This window comes from Ranitomeya imitator, chromosome 4, assembly GCF_032444005.1.
Source record: "Ranitomeya imitator isolate aRanImi1 chromosome 4, aRanImi1.pri, whole genome shotgun sequence".
Lineage (NCBI taxonomy): Eukaryota > Metazoa > Chordata > Amphibia > Anura > Dendrobatidae > Ranitomeya > Ranitomeya imitator.
In genome coordinates this window covers 58,506,771-58,524,532 of record NC_091285.1, presented here as the reverse complement: position 1 = coordinate 58,524,532, position 17,762 = coordinate 58,506,771, and the positions used below count along the sequence as shown (strand labels likewise).

The 17,762-nt window shown below is 40.6% G+C and overlaps 1 protein-coding gene across 1 annotated transcript in view; it reads left to right on the top strand.

Moving 5' to 3' along the window:
• APBB3 (amyloid beta precursor protein binding family B member 3) overlaps positions 1–17,762 on the top strand; it is a 161,911-nt gene that overhangs the window by 58,655 nt on the left and 85,494 nt on the right. The window contains exons 2-5 of the mRNA XM_069763769.1: positions 3,743–3,918; positions 4,367–4,434; positions 6,085–6,145; positions 7,329–7,469. Coding sequence (XP_069619870.1) covers positions 3,743–3,918; positions 4,367–4,434; positions 6,085–6,145; positions 7,329–7,469 — 446 coding nt within the window. The remainder of the gene's footprint in view (positions 1–3,742; positions 3,919–4,366; positions 4,435–6,084; positions 6,146–7,328; positions 7,470–17,762) is intronic.

Below are 17,762 nucleotides of genomic sequence, written 5' to 3'. Positions count from 1 at the left end.
AATTATGTTGCTTGGGACATTTTCACTCCTTTCTTTTTTGGTTCTATTGGTACTAGTTGTTTGGTTGTGAAGAGGATCATATTTGTTGAATCTATAGAGGAGCTGTTTTGGTTGTAGTCTCATCAGGAACATGTCTGTGTAGTATTACAAAGATTAAGATAAATTTATTTGATATTTGATTATTTGATAGTTTTTCTGTTCATGAAGTTTCATTTCTGGGATACATTTTATCTGCTGATGGGTTTAAAATGGATCCTGGGAAGGTGCAAGCCATAAGTGACTGGGTTCAACCTAGTGACCTGAAAGCTTTGCATTGTTTTCTAGGATTCATCAAGGGGTTTTCTTAGGTTGTTAAACCTTACTGACTTCACACGTAAGGGGGTGGATCTCAAGGTTTAGTCACTGGAGCTATAATTTAGTCACTATTGGAGCTATTAAAAGGTGTTTTATGTCTGCTCCGGTTCTAATCCAACCCCATCTTCAAGAACTATTCATTGTGAAGGTGGAAGCTTCTGAGGTCGGGCTTGGGGCCGTTTTATCTCAGGGGTCCAAAACTCTGACTGATTTGCGGTCATGTGCATTTTTCTCAAAGAAATTTTTGAAAGAACTTATGATGTTGGGAATCATCGTGAGTTACCATATTCACTGTTAAATTACACTTTGAGGAATGGAGGCATTTTTGGAGGGGGCATACACTGTGGTTACAGACCATAAGAATTTAGGTTATGTTAAATCAACTAAACGACTAACTCCCTGACCAGATGGTCCTTATTTTTCTCTAGATTCAATTTCTTTATTTCTTTATCACATTCAGGCCGGAGTCCAAGAATGTGAAGGCTATAATTACCAAATTGCCGAATGGCAAATAGACCCTAACTAAAGATCCTTAGACAATAAAATATAACTTTTAATGATTAATTATAATAATAATTAAAAAATTGTACTAATTAAAAATACAGAGTCCACAAAAATTATTGATGTCCTGGTTTGATGTATTGCTGATATACATCAATGTAATATCTCCTCAAGCAATGTGATTATAAACTGCTGGGGCTTTTACTACAGTGGTAGATATTGGGAAGTATTTCTCTATTACCGTATAGATCTAATAATGATAGATCGTCTCACATGAGGGTAGGTATTGTTCAATTCCTCCCTTTATGCGAGTTATAGTAATTCATTTCACTGGCTACTAGCCTTTGTAGGGTACATATTTTTAGTACTTCCCCATGTGAAACCTATCATTAGCTTTCAGGACATCAATTATTATTACATTTTAGCCTTGGTGGTTGCAGACCACTCTTATGGCGCTTTGCAATGGTGTGGACTATCTGATCTAAAAACAACCTGCTGCCCCCCAACATGTTTCGCCATTACTGGCTTCTTCAGGGAAATGAGGCTGCAATAAGTATCGCTCAGCGAAGAATGTGAAGGCTGACGCATTGTCCCTCAGTCTTGATTCGCCTCCAGAATCTCCATCCTCTATGCTCCCTAAGGACATTGTGGTTTCTGTGCTATCCTCGGAGTTGAAAGCTTAGATGCATAAAACTCAGCTGTTGGCCCCATCCGCCACTCCAAAGTACCTGTTTACTTAAGATTGCACCTGTTACAGGCGTTTCATGATTCCGTTTTGAGTAGTCATTCTGGAGTCGCAGCGATGCAGAAAGCTATTTTCAGACTCTTTTGGTGGCTGTCTATGAGTAATGATATTAAAGATTTTGTATCTGCTTGTAAAGTCTGCAAACACGTTAAAATCTGTCATAACCGGGGGCGGGAGTATTGGTTCCATTGCCAATTCCGGAATGACCGTGGACTTATTTGTCCAAGGATTTCATCACAGATTTGCCTCTGTCTTATGGGAAAATGGTTATTTGGGTGGAGCTTGACCAATTCAGTAAACAAGCTCATTTTATTCCTTTGTCAGGGTTACCTAATGCGGAAACACTCTCTAGGTTGTTTATTTGTCACGTGGTGAAGTTGCATGGAATTCCTCTTCGCATTGTGTCTGATAGGGGAGTGTGTTGTGAATTCTGTGGCCAAGCTCCCTTCTGTGGATGAGAGTGGTACTGCGGCTTCTGAGTTTCCTTCCTCAGGTGATGAGGTTAAGTCGTTAGGTGCTGCTCTATTTAACTCCACCTGGTGCTTTGATCCTGGCCTCCAGTCAATGTTCTAGTATTGGTCTTGCTTCCTCCTGGATCGTTCCTGTGGCCTGTCTATCCTGCATAAGCTAAGTTTTGCTTGTGTTGTTTTTGCTTGCTATTTTTTCTGTCCAGCTTGCTTTATTGGTTTTTCTTGCTTACTGGAAGCTCTGAGACGCAGAGGGAGCACCTCCGTACCGTTAGTCGGTGCGGAGGGTCTTTTTGCCCCTCTGCGTGGTTGTTTGTAGGTTTTTGTGTTGACCGCAAAGCTATCTTTCCTATCCTCGGTCTATTCAGTAAGTCGGGCCTCACTTTGCTAAATCTATTTCATCTCTGTGTTTGTATTTTCATCTTACTCACAGTCATTATATGTGGGGGGCTGCCTTTTCCTTTGGGGAATTTCTCTGAGGCAAGGTAGGCTTATTTTTCTATCTTCAGGGCTAGTTAGTTTCTCAGGCTGTGCCGAGTTGCATAGGGAGCGTAAGGCGCAATCCACGGCTACCTCTAGTGTGGTGTGTTAGGATTAGGGATTGCGGTCAGCAGAGTTCCCACGTCTCAGAGCTCGTCCTTTGTTTTTGGTAATTGTCAGGTCACTTTGTGTGCTCTGAACTTCTATGTCCATTGTGGTTCTGAATTACCTGGTCACAACAGGAGTGCAATTTGTCTAAAAGATCTATTTGGTGAACTGTTTGTAAGAAACTGGGGACTGATTTGTCATTTTCCTCTGCTTTCCACCCTGAAACCAATGGTCAAACAGACAGGACAAATCAATCTTTGCAGCAAATTTTGAGGTATTTTGTTGCGGATCAACAGGAGGACTGGTGCTCATTCCTTCCTTTAACAGTCAGGTCAATCAATCCACTGCAATCTTGCCATTTTTCTATAATTATGGTTTTCGGAGGGTCTGAAATTCCCTCCAGTACCTCATTCATTGGAAAGGCTACAGATCGGAGGAAAGATTCATGGTTCCAGACCGATCTGTGAACGTAGATCATTCTAGGTTTCTTGAGGTCTGGTTGCCTAGAAGGTGACATCACGCACTGTGGCCGAGGGATGCTGCTATTATTTGAGCACTTCATGGTGGTATTTACTTTATTTATGTCACGGTTTAATCAATCACTGTGGCTTAGGGATGCTGCGAGTGACAGCTCAGCCACCCTATAGGATCTGGAGTGTTCCGGACTGTTAGTATTTTGAGTGACATCCCAGTCGTCCAATCTAGGCTGGGACATGCTGGGCTGTCAACATTTTGATTGACAGCCCTAGCTATGAACAAACCATTGTCATCTGTCATACCTGTACAATAGTAGGGGCCACAAAATAATGTCCTGAACATGTCTGGTAAAGTATAGATAATGTGGCCAATCCTGTTATCTCGTTCTGCAGTGCAATACAGAGGCTACAGGAGGCAAACGGTGCTAAATATTTAATTAAACCCAATTGCAAAAATAAATTTTAGCCCCAGATACGTGCATTTCGGTAAAAACGATTGTTCCCCAAGGTGGACGACCCTTTATGCAGTTTTCGATTAGAGAACTTTTTTGTGCCATTACCATACTCGTATGACATTACCAATTGACGTTGTCTTGTATGTGCTTTTTAAGATAACCTTTGGGGTGATCAAACCCTTGAAGCTGATTCTGACCTTCCTCCAGGATGGAGGACAATCCGTGATTCTTCTGGCACTTATTACTGGCATGTGCCTACGGGGACCACTCAGTGGCAGCACCCAATGTACAATTCAGGAATACCTAACACCTTAGGAACTATTCAGGAAAAGGTAAGTCATGTGTACAAATAGATCGCTCTTTACTGTATATAAAGTATTACCATGTAGTTAGACAATTAATATCTGGTGAGTAAAATGTAAAACAATATTCACATTATAGATCCCTTGTCATTCTCATTCTGCCTGGTTTCCCACCGGTCTCTATATCCTGCTGCCACAATGATGTGTCTACAAAAGGACATTTGACGGCTCCATTCAATCACTGGCGGTAACAGGTCACTGATGTGGTCAGTGATTGGCTGCAGTGGTCATTTGTCCTGTCGGATAGAATTCTCAACATCCATTCTCTATTTGGCAATGGCAAATGGTATCCATTACGTGTGGTACAAGGCTTGTAGTAATCTAGTCTGCTACTCACACTACTGATCCGTTCTTAGACCCATGTCATACTTTAGAGATCTACTTCGTTGACTATCCTGGAACTTTTTTCTTATTTCAGAAAGTTCATAGGATGTCACTTACTAATGGTTCTGCTCAGCCTGGAACGGCATCGGCTTCAGACAGACGGTAAGATGTCGTATATTGTAGCTGTTGAGAGTTTGTTCTTCTAGGGTAACTTTTAACATTTAATGTACAGTATGTTTCCACCACTTAACATTTAATACGGTACTAAATCAGAAATTGGAAATGTCATTTTTATTATTGTCTTTAGAAATACCCTGGTTTAGGGAAAGAGGGGAAAAAAAGAGACAAGTGCTGCGCTTCCTCTGAGCGTAATACGTTTCTACCAACAAGTTAAAAACATTTCTTTTATTTGTAGTTATGCTCACCTTCTATCGGTAAGAAATGCACGTTGAGATTCTCAAGAAATCGATTCTTTAGGCAATTCTTCTCTGTATGTTGTATAATCCAATAAGGTGTGCAGCTCACTTTGGAGAACTATGTGTTGATCCTGCTTCAGATCCACATAGGTGGCGATTTCAAAGAAAAAAAAAACTCCAAGTAAATGTGGCGCTAAGCACCTACGGATTTTTTGAATGCATCCACTTCAAGTGAAGAATGTTAATAAAAATTCATTTATTTTCTCAAAATAAAAAAAATAAAATATATTTGTAAAATATTTAAAAAAAACAGTACAACGCGTTTCGGCTTCTATTTTTACAGTGCAGCCTTCATCAGGTAGCAAAAAAAACAAAAAAACAAACATACAATAAGCACTATAAAATGATGTTACAACCTCCAAGTTTTCTTATTTATGAGGGTTCCTAGAAGGGATTAGCAGGGCGGGACCGGGGATCAGGTTCTCCTTTCCTGATGGAAAGCTACCTCATGGTAGCTCTAAAGAGACTCATTTTTCTTACATATATAAAAGAGCAGTTTAGTACTTCTATTCTATCCAAAATGAGCTTTTAAATACATGGTGCTACACTGTTAGGAACAAACACAACATTAAAAATATAGGTATATACACAATCATAAATATGATTCACTCCAATACCTCATCAATTCCACTACTATCAATTCATTCATTAAAAAAGCGAAACCACAAAAAAAAACTAAAAAAACAAAAAAACAACAACAACAAACAAACAAGCAAAAAAAGTCCTTTAAAAAAACAGTGTAACACCATGTATTTAAAAGCTCATTTTGGATAGAATAGAAGTACTAAACTTGGAGGTTGTAACATCATTTTATAGTGCTTATTGTATGTTTGTTCTTTTTGTTTTTTGTTTTTTTGCTACCTGATGAAGGCTGCACTGTAAAAATAGCAGCCGAAACGCGTTGTACTGTTTTTTTTTAAATATTTTACAAATATATTTTATTTTTTTTATTTTGAGAAAATAAATGAATTTTTATTAACATTCCTCACTTGAAGTGGATGCATTCAAAAAATCCGTAGGTGCTTAGCGCCACATTTACTTGAGTATTTTTATTATTGTGGAAGTATAGGCATCTTTCCGTTTTCTGGCAAGATCCCTTTTTGTCAATGTGATGACAGGAAGCGCATCAATTTTGGTGGTGACCTTTGGTAAAATGACATAATATCAGTCTGTTCAATCTATGAGAAAGTAAACATTTTACCATGGGTAAAGCTAAGTCTAAAGTGACAAAATGCCAATATCTCGGCAGATTCTCTACAGATGAGGAAATAATGTCTCAGGGTTGTGCGCACTAAATTCATGAATACTTGTTTTTGAATGAATCTTTTATTTCCAGGCCTTCTCTTCATTGGCATGATGAAGATTTATTTCGCAATATCAATGAACCAGGTAGTAAGGTAATAATTGTGAAAAAATATTTGTCTAATACAGGCAAAGTCTCCCATAGTATTATGTAGCACACTATCCCAATATCCTTCAATCCAGAACCTCATATATGCATCCTCTTTCCTCCACCTTCTACACTTATACAGTATTTCTGAAAATAAGCAATTCTGGGTTATTTATTCCATATGATAGGAAATAATTTACTGATTGCTGAAGTTCCGACAACTGGAACCCCAAGATCCCGAGAACAGGGCTTTGGATACCAAGAACTGTATGGAGCAGATCGCATGCTTGACCTCTGCTCCATTCAGTGTCTATTAGACTGATGGAAATGGCAGAGCGTTGTACTCCACAATCCCATAGACAATGAATAGAACAGAGCCAGATCATGTGCTGGATGGGTACTGCATGCAGGTCCTGGGATCCAGAACCCGTTCTCAGAACTGGTAGTGGTCTGACCACTGGATAGGGGATAATTATTGATTCTGATAACCCTTCAAGAATCCAAATCTTAGTCCTAAAAAGGTTTTAAATATAAAGTTGTGCTCAAAAGTTTACATACCCACAAAGCCCAGAAATGTACAGGAACTGGAGGCTTTTTGCCAAGAAGAGTGGTCAGTTTTACCATCTGAGAAAATAAAGAACCTCATCCACAACTACCACAAAAGACTTCAAGCTGTCATTGATGTTAGAGGGGGCATTACACGGTATTAAGAAATGGGATATGTGAACTTTTGATCAGGGTCATTTGGATGTTTTGGGATTTCATTATGATTTAAAAAGAGAAAACACAGTAGTTTGACAATAAATGGCTTCACCCAACCACTAACCATGAGTGGAGAAAAAGTTTTGGTGTTATCATTCATATTCTCTGAAAAAAAGGCCAAGAAAGCAAAAATTCTGCCAGGGTAGGATTGTTTGGTCCTCTTAATTTCATAAAAGGGTCAACAATACCCCTCTAATATTGCATCAGGCCTACACTGCAATCATTACACTGCTTGATTACATCTAGATACACTTGACCTCTTCATTTTGTGAATTTTTTTTTCTTTTTCCCAATTTTGTCCTGTAGGGCCACCAATGTAAAGACTTTTTTTTGTACAACCTGCAGGGCAAGGATATATTTGTAAATCTTACCCTATTATTATCGGGACTAAGGAACAAATACATTCAAAATATATTTTGTTCTTTCAGAGTTTTGCCGTTCACTGTCTCGGATGGGTGGAAATTCCTGAAGAAGATCTGGCTCCTGGGAAGAGCAGTATTACAGTGAATAACTGTATTCAGCAGCTTGCCCACACCAAGAGTGATAGCAGTGACTTGTCCTCCAACGAGGTGAGCGGCTATTATACACATATGCTATCTGTAACTGAGGGGCACATACTTGGGGAGAGGAACAGCCAACCTTCCCTTTGGAGCAATTAGGCGATTGACGGCTCTAGATCTCTATGTAATTGTAATTAACAATAAAAAGAACCTGACACTTGCCATTAATGCCATTTTTTACTGGCATAAATGCCACCGTTCTTCTGAATCTGGAGCTATTTTTTGTTCTTTCTCCTCTCCATTCTTAAGATACAACCCCTTTTCCTTTTTGCTCCCTGTATGTAAATCTAGTCTTGTAACCCAAGGGGCATGATCCTGAAATAAACGCCTACGAAGAAGAGTTGATGATCGTGTCCCCTTGAAATGGGGTCCGTATCTTGGGAACAAAGAGTCACGGAAACCCCCCAGCCAACAAGATTAAGGAGAACAGCGGCATTTATGCCAGGTAAAATGACTTATTTATGGCAAACGTCAGGTCCTCTTTATAGTCAATCATACCTGCTCTCCTCAAAAATTGTCCTGTCACAGTTCTTGCCTTCTGGTCTAAAATGGCACCTGCAGTCTCAGACTTTCCTACGGAGGACACAATGCTGACAAAATTGATTCTGGTGTATCATGGGGCTGTGTAACGAGTAGACGTATGTCTTGGACTTCCTAAGAATGCTCTTCATAGCGAAATCTGAGATTGTGGTGACCATTTTGTGCAAATCAGGGGTCAAAATGCACAAATGACAGTAACATCAGTCTTGTTTATTACAATTTTAATTTTGGTATAGAGGTTAGCTTTAAGCCACCAGCAGCTGAACAGACTGATGTATGGTTACGTGGGAAAATATTCGTTACAATTTATTTTTTATGCATTTCATTCCCAGCATTTTTATGCTTAGGAGTCCATTGGGTTGTCCTATTAAGTGACTGACAGCTAGTAGGCAGCCCTGACTGACAGCTATTTGGGATTCACAGTCATACAAGAAAGACTGTGAATCACTGAAGAGAAAAATATCAATGCTTTGCGCTTGACACTTGTGTTGAAAAATTTGGCACAGGTGCTTCATAAATTTGGCATTTGAGTCAAATGGCATTTTTTTTAATGTATTTACATCACAAAACTCGTGTAAATACATTAACAAATATATAGTGGCATTGCCAGCTCCGGGTCGTGCAGAAAGGCATCGTTGGCTGTGGGTAGTGCATGTTTCTCTAAGATATTGCAAATCATCCATGATCCAAGATCTGGAATAATTATTTGATATTACTAGCTAGTTAGTGCTCTTTATACTGTATACTGGCTGCACTGTGTGTCTGTGTGTGTGTATAGATGTTTGCCTCTAGGAAATATATGTAATATGAATTGCATTACTACTCTAGAAAAAACTAAAGAACGGGAATATTTAGCGCATAAATTGGTCAATTCATGTGTAACCAGCAACCACGATAAGGCAAATATCTCTGCTGGGACCTATCCTAATGTGAATCCTCTCCTAGGCTGAAGCCTACAATTATATGGGAAGGTAGGATCCAGCTGTAATTAAAACTGCCAGAGGCTGATGGGTGAAGTGCTCAGAGAGCTTATGTATACAAATATCAAAAGACTGACCGTCACTTCCAAACAGAGACCAGGTTTGAATAGGTGCAAACTAAGAGCAGCCATCTCCATATATAACCAACAAATAAAGTAGAACTCTGTAGCACTATAGCATGAAATATATGAAATATGAATTGTATTACTGCTCTAAATAATAGGAAAAAGCGAGAATACTTAGCGCATAAATTGGCCAATTCTTGTGTACCCAGCAGCCGCGATAAGGCAATTCTCTTTGCTAGGAACCAATCTTAATGTGAATACCTTATCACTGCTGCTGGGTATACATAAATTGGCCAATTTCTGCGCTAAGTTGTCTCAGTTTTTCCATCTTTAGAATATGTTCACGCTGCATCATTTTCTAGCACTTAAAAACATCTGTGTTTCAAGCAGAAAACTCTTCAGGAATCTCTCCTTTTCTCTGGAGTTTTGTAAACCAAGTGTCTTGTGCAATTGTTTTTTGGGGAAGGTTGTTGCCTGAACGTTTTCTTTCCACCATCTTTTTTTTTTTGTACATTCGTTTTGCCTTTTTCCTCATGTTTCTTGCACTCTATTCAGAATTAAAGGGGTTGTCCCACAAACAAAGTACATGTCCCTGTACAGTAAGACGCAGCCATTATACAGTACATAGTAGAGGCACATTTATAAGACTATCTCCGCACAAGAACATTTTTAACACATCCAATTGTGGATTATGATTCCAAGATCTATTGATTAAAGTGCACTTTGTTCATGGGTTAACCCCTTTAAAGAAAACTGTACTGTTTTTTGAGGTTGCAACGATAAAAAATGCATAAAAATATGTGAGGAAATCTTACGGTGTCTTTATAGCTTTCCCCTTGACTTGTATTAAAAAGTATTAGGCATCTTCCTAGCAGAAAATGCTTAAAAAATAGAAAGATGGTCTTTTTTTGAAATGCTCGGCCCGAAGCGCATAAAAGAAGCTCAAACACCTGAGCATAAAACAAAATATGAACAGCAAAGCGTTCCTTTTGTTTTTAAATCAAATCTAGTTTGAGGATATATAAAGGATCAAATACGTTACAGGTACAGCAAATTAACAAGTTTTGATGTCCAATAAATCATTACCAGGAAGCAATATTATCATATTTAGTACATAGTAGTAACAGTATGAAGGATTTTGTAGAACTGAGTTCCATTGCGAGATGGTAGGCACTCTTGATGACATCCAATGTCTGGCCACACATTTTCAGACTATAGAACTTCCGTCAGGAATAGTCAATCTACAGTTCTTGGTATTGTTCAGAGTCAATAAATAGTAGACCAGTCTTAGGGTCATGAATGATGGGGATTACCATACAGTTGTGTAGGAACTAAACCACTTAGGCCCAGCATCCCCTAATTTCCAGGCAATCCGGTAGAAGGTGAAAAGAGTTCTGGATGTTGTGTAATATGTACGGTGAAGAATATATAATTGTGTGGCTCTTTCTGTATAGTTAGGAGAAATATCTTTAGGGGCTTCCAAGGCTCCCAGTTCTCATCGCTTACAGGTCCTACATATGACTCCCACTTGCTTCTCATCACGTTATGTAGCTGTTCCGTCCTTGCTGCCAGCAAAAGAGGCATATAAATGGCATACAGTTGTGCTCAAGTTTACATACCCGGGCAGAATTTTTTCAGAGAATATGAATGATGGCACCAAAACTTTTTCTCCACTCACGGTTAGTGGTTGGGTGTAACCATTTATTGTCAAACTATTGTGTTTTCTCTTTTTAAATCATAATGACAACCCAAAACATCCAAATGACCCTGATCAAAAGTTCACGTACCACATTTCTTAATACCGTGTATTGCCCCTTCTAACATCAATGACAGCTTGAAGTCTTTTGTGGTAGTTGTGGATGAGGTTCTTTATTTTGTCAAATGGTAAAGCTGCCCACTCTTCTTGGTAAAAAGTATCCAGTTCCTGTAAATTCCTGGGCTGTCTAGCATGAACTGCGCGCTTGAGATCTCCCCAGTGTGGCTCAATGATACTGAGGTCAGGAGACTGAGATGGCCACTCTAGAACCTTCACTTTGTTCTGCTGTAGCCAATGACAGGTCGACTTGGCCTTGTGTTTTGGATCGTTGTCATGTTGCAACGTCCAAGTACATCCCATGTGCAGCTTCCGGCTGATGATTGCAAATTTGCCTCCAGTATTTGTTGATAACATGCTGCTTTCATCTTTTCAACTTTGACCAAGTTGTCTGTGCCTTTGTAGTTCCCACATCCCCAAAACATCAGCGATCCAAATCCATTTTTGTTTGTCTACCTGACCTTGGTTTTGTTTTTACAGAGCCCCTGATTTTCCATTTGTTAATCACAGTTTGAACACTTCTGACTGACATTATCAATTTCTTGGATATCTTTTTGTGTTCATTTCCTGTTTTATACAGTTCAACTACATTTCCCATAGATCAGTTGAACACTCTTTTGCTTTTCCCATGACTCACAATCCAGAAATGTCAGTGGCTGGATGAAAGATGCAAGAGTCTGTTTGGATCCCAGAAACTCACTCAGCTTTTATGCACACATACTGATTACAAGCAATCAGGTCACAGGTGAGGATGTTACCTTTAGTAGCCATTCAAACCCATTTGTGTCAACTTCTGTGCATGTTATCAGGCCAAATTCACCAGGGTATGTAAACTTTTGATCAGGGTCATTTGGATGTTTTGGGTTGTCATTATGATTTAAAAAGAAAAAACACAGTAGTTTGACAATAAATGGCTTCATCCAACCGTTAACCACGAGAGGAGAAAAAATGTGGGTGTTGTCCTTCATATTCTCTGAAAAAAGGCCAACAAAGCAAAAATTCTGCCTGGGTATGTAAACTTTTGAGCACAACTGTATAAGCCCAGATCCAAGTGGATCCATATGCACCTGGGACAATGGGAAGCTTCGCAGGACAAGGTGCTACACCAGGGAACAAGGTCTGAAGGGCATGTTGTAATTATAGGTAGCGGAAACGGTAACTGTTGGGAAGGTTTAGCTCTTCTTTTACAGTATCTCCTGAAATAGCTTAAGGGCACCAGCCAGTGGCTTTTTAACCGAAGCAACCCTTCCACGGGCATTATATTTGTTTTTATGACGAGACTGACGTCTTTCTCCTGTATCTTGTTTAAAGAGAGCATGTGGTTTCCAAATGAAGCCACCTCAAGAATAAACAGGTCACTTCTTTTAACTTCTACAGGGTTTCCAAACAGTGAAGCAGGTAAAAGAAGTGACCAAAGTCAGAACATGTGCACAGCAGTATCATTTTTGCATTACTGTGTGTTATGTCTATTTTTTGCTGCGGTTTTGCAGAATCTAAGAGACTGCTGGCTTATTCCTGAAGCGCCGTCGCCTAGGAACTCCGCAGCGGGTCTATTGGAACCTTAAAGACGTTGTATGCAGAAACCCCAATATAGATTCGGAAAATGCTTCAGGACAAGAAAAACTCCAACAAAACCTCCCTAAAGCAGCATTTCCTGAAGCGATTTCTGCTTGAAAATTCTTAGTTTTTCAACTATGTATGAACATAACATGAGGGCATATTCACACAAAGATTTTTTGCTCAGTTTTCAGAACAGAAACTCCATGTTTTGAGTAGTTTTCACTTTTTGAGGAGGATTTTCGAGAGCATTTCCACTACAAAAAGTAGCAAAAAAGACATAATGTATACATACAAAACCCAACACAGAAACAAAATGAACATAGCCTTTGGTGTTTTTTTTCAATATTCAATTGAATACCAAAACAACCAGAAAATGACAGTGAAAGACATTACAAAAACCAATTGGAAAAACATCCAAAAAACGCGCGTCGGGGTGAGGGGATGCCAAGAGCACACTTCACTCCATAGGTAATTTTATTTTACGATGTCATCTGTCTTTGCCTATGTATGGTTGGACGCATTTTCCTCAGATGTATGAGAATCTGGATTAGCTATTTATAGCACTTACGGTCAGCTTTTGCTTTACCATATTCAAGGGAACTGCATTTTTACTCTGTGCTGTATGTGTATTGTCAACAATAAGGATGCGAGTAGAAAGGGAAGCGGTAGCACTCACCGGTTTTCAAAGCGGGTAATACTTTATTGCAATAAAATCTGCACGGGTCGGGGGTGCATATACAACAGAGTGTACAGGTCAAACGATGGCCGTTTCGCGCTGCTCGAGCGCTTCAACAGGCACAAACCTGTTGAAGCGCTCGAGCAGCGCGAAACAGCCGTCGTTTGACCTGTACACTCTGTTGTATATGCACCCCCGACCCGTGAAGATTTTATTGCAATAAAGTATTACCCGCTTTGAAGACCGGTGAGTGCTGCTGCTTCCCTTTCTACTCGCATCTGCATTGTTATGTTTTCTCAGTCCAGCACCCGAAGTCTAGCGGCCGGCTCATGCTGACGGCCTATGTGTTCATTCATCCAGTTCCTTGGTGGTGCAGTCAGCTGTTTCTTGATTGAATGATTCTCAACAATTAGAACAACAAAGGAATGCTACGTGGTAGTGTGGGAATAATTAGTGGTAAGTGAATCTGGAGTAAAAAAAAATACTGTACAAACCAAAAGTTTGGACTCATCTCATTTAAAGGTTTTTCTGTATTATCATGACTATGAAAATTGTACATTCACACTGAAGGCATCAAAACTATGAATTAACACATGTGGAATTATATACTTAACAAAAAAGTGTGAAACAATTTAAATGATGTCTTATATTCTAAGTTCTTCAAAGTAGCCACCTTTTGCTTTCATGACTGCTTTGCACACTCTTGGCATTCTCTTGATGAGCTTCAAGAGGTAGTCACCGGGAATGGTCTTCCAACAATCTTGAAGGAGTTCCTAGAGATGCTTAGCACTTGATGGCTCTTTTGCCTGCACTCTGCGGTCCAGCTCACCCCAATCCATCTCGATTGGGTTCAGGTCTGGTGACTGTGGAGGCCAAGTCATCTGGCGTAGCACCAGTGTGAACCTGGTATGAAAAACATGGGTGTAAGTATATATATGTATATATATACATATATATATATATTTATATACTAGATGGTGGCCTGATTCTAACGCATCGGGTATTCTAGAATATTCTGACTGACAGAACGTGTTCAGTGAACATGACTGAACTATGTCGCACTGTGACTGACTGAACGTGTTCAGTAAACATGAGTGAACTATGTCGCTCTGTGACTGACAGAACGTGTTCAGTAAACGTAACTGAACTACGTGGCACTGTGACTGACAGAGCTTGTTCAGTAAACGTGACTGAACTATGTGGCACTGTGACTGACAGAACTTGTTCAGTAAATGTGACTGAACTCCGTGGCACTGTGACTGACAGAACTTGTTCAGTAAACGTGACTGAACTACGTGGCACTGTGACTGACAGAACTTGTTCAGTAAATGTGACTGAACTCCGTGGCACTGTGACTGACAGAACTTGTTCAGTAAACGTGACTGAACTACGTGGCACTGTGACTGACAGAACTTGTTCAATAAATGTGACTGAGCTACGTGGCACTGTGACTGACAGAACTTGTTCAGAAAACGTAACTGAACTACTTGGCACTGTGACTGAAAGACCTTGTTCAGTAAACGTGACTGAACTACGGCTGGACTGCGCCTGTCGCTGATTAGTTGTGGGCGGCTGGCGGGACCAATCAGCGATGCAGGATTTCCGTTACAGACAAACAGACAGAATTAGACGATTATACAGTAGATATATATCATACAAGGAACAAAAATAAGCAAAAACACAGGAATATGTGAGACACACGTTGTGCTGAGGTAGAGAGATCAAAAAATGTGAAAAAATGGTGAGTCATGCAGCAAATAATAACGTGGGGTAAGTATAAAAGTTAAAAAAGAGCAGATGATCACAGTATAAGTGTAACAAATGGTACTGGTATCAAAGTGGGAGATCACTCACAGTTAGGCCGGGGTCACACTAGAGAGAAATATGGACGTATGAGAGGCGCAAAAACAACGCTTTACACTCGGACCAATGTTTCTCTATGGAGCAGCACCCATTTTATTATTATTATTTATTGTTATAGCGCCATTTATTCCATGGCGCTTTACATGTGAGGAGGGGTATACATAATAAAAACAAGTACAATAATCTTAAACAATACAAGTCATAACTGGTACAGGAGGAGTGAGGACCCTGCCCGCGAGGGCTCACAATCTACAAGGGATGGGTGAGGATACAGTAGGTGAGGATAGAGCTGGTCATGCAGCGGTTTGGTCGATCGGTGGTTACTGCAGGTTGTAGGCTTGTCGGAAGAGGTAGGTCTTCAGGTTCTTTTTGAAGGTTTCGATGGTAGGCGAGAGTCTGATGTGTTGTGGTTGAGGGTTCCAGAGGAGGGGTGATACGCGAGAGAAATCTTGTATGCGGTTGTGGGAAGAGGAGATAAGAGGGGAGTAGAGAAGGAGATGTTGTGAGGATCGGAGGTTGCGGGTAGGTAAGTACCGGGACATGAGGTCACAGATGTATGGAGGAGACAGGTTGTGGATGGCTTTTGTACATCATGGTTAGGGTTTTGTAGTGGAGTCTCTGGGCAATGGGGAGCCATCAGACGTATATTTCTCGGCCGTATTTAACAGGCTGAGAAAATCGCAGTATGCTGCGTTTTTCAGCGTATTCCAAGAAAAATACGCCTATGAAAGTCTATGGGAGCGAGAAAAATACGAATTACACACGGACCACACGTTTGACTTGCGAGAAATGCGCATCAGTGTTCTATAGAAAAGCCGGTAATTCAGTGCGGTGTACAGTAAAATCACACTGACAGGTTAAAATAAAATAGATAGAATAAATGTCTACACATAGAAAAATATATATATATATATATATATATATATATATATATATATATGTCATTGACACACATATATATATATACATATATTTATATTTAATACAGAGCTAGATAGCATAAAAGCCAGTAATTCAATTGCCGGCTTTTGCTAACTCCTTACCAAACCCGACAGGATATGAGACATGGTTTACATGCAGTAAACCATTTCATGTTCGTTATATTTTTACATATTCCTCACTAATAATGTTAGTAGTTTATGTGCAAAATTTGGGAGCTCTAGGTGTTAAAATAAAGGGTTAAATCACGGAAAAACTGGCGTGGGCTCCCGCGCAATTTGTCCATTTGGGACCATGGTTATTGCCCCCCCCGGCTAAAAACATCTGCCCCCAGCCACCCCAGGAAAGGCGCATTTGTAACATGCGCCTATTCTGGCACTTAGCCACTCTCTTCCCATTTCCCTGTGGCATTGGCATATGGGGTAAAAAGGGGTTAATGTCACTTTGCTATTGTTTTTATTTTACGTTCAATCCAACTTTTTGGAAGTGCATTGAACAGCAAGGTGGATTGCAGCTGAGGGGAAAAAGAAAAAAAAATCTTTAAATCTTCAGCTTAGCGAATGTGACCTGAACGTAAGTGTGAACGGCGGTAAGTGTGACTTGTGATTCAATGACTTTGGATTCAGGGAGTTTCCAAGGGAGGAATTACTGAATTGCTGTCTGTATTTTATTAATACTTTGCATTTGTTTTTTTTGTTTTTTTTTTATTTAACGGTTCTGTCTGGTGGAATCCCCATTAGGAAATGTGCTCCACTATTGTTAATGCCATCCAGTGCACATCTTGCCACATGTATGCAGTCCTTGAGCAGCCGGTCGAGGGTGCATACTGCTGTGTGAGATGTGAGCACATTGTGCATTTGGAAAACCAGATTCTGAATCTAAATGTGCAGCTGGCAACACTGAGATCCATAGACAATATGGAAAGGAGTCTTCTGCTCACGGAGCAGATGCTTAATGGGGTAGATGAGGGGGGGGGGATAGTAGGATGGAGCTGCAGGACGGTGAAGTAGGAAGCTCGGTGACAGTTAGGAAGCGGGATAGAGGGAAGAGTGCCAGGGAGACTAGTCCTGATCTGGAACACCGCAATAAGTTTGCTAAGTTGGCAGATGAGGGGGGTGCCAGTACAGGGGTAGCACTGCTGCAGCCAGGCATGTCCTCTGAAAGCCGGGGGAGTGACTGCTCCAGTAAGGAGGGAAATAGGAGAGCAGGGAAGGCCAGACAGGTGCTGGTAGTGGGCGACTCAATTATTAGGGGAACAGATAGGGCAATCTGTCACAAAGACAGGGATCGTCGAACGGTGTGCTGCCTACCTGGCGCTCGAGTCCGACACATCGCTGATTGGGTGGACAGATTATTGGGAGGGGCTGGTGAGGACCCAGCGGTCATGGTGCACATTGGCACAAATGACAAAGTTAGAGGTAGGTGGAAGGTCCTTAAAGATGATTTCAGGGAATTACGCTGCAAGCGGAAAGCAAGGACCTCCAACGTGGTATTTTCCAAAATACTGCCTGTACCACGTGCCACGCCAGAGAGGCAACGGGAGATTAGGGAGGTTAATAAGTGGTTCAAGAATTGGTGTAGGAAGGAGGGGTTTGGGTTCCTGCAGAACTGGGCCGACTTCTCAGTTGGCTACAGGCTCTACGCTAGGGACGGGCTGCACCTCAATGGGGAGGGTGCAGCTGTGTTGGGGAAAATGGCTAGAAGGTTGGAGGAGTGTTTAAACTAGGGATTGGGGGGGAGGGTATTCATTTTATAGGAGGGGAAGATAGTGCAGATAGAGACCTGGGCACAAATAAGGAAGATGGGGGTGGCGGTGGCATGGGGGGTGGGGTTAGAACAGTTAATAATTTAAGAAAGAGTAGAGGT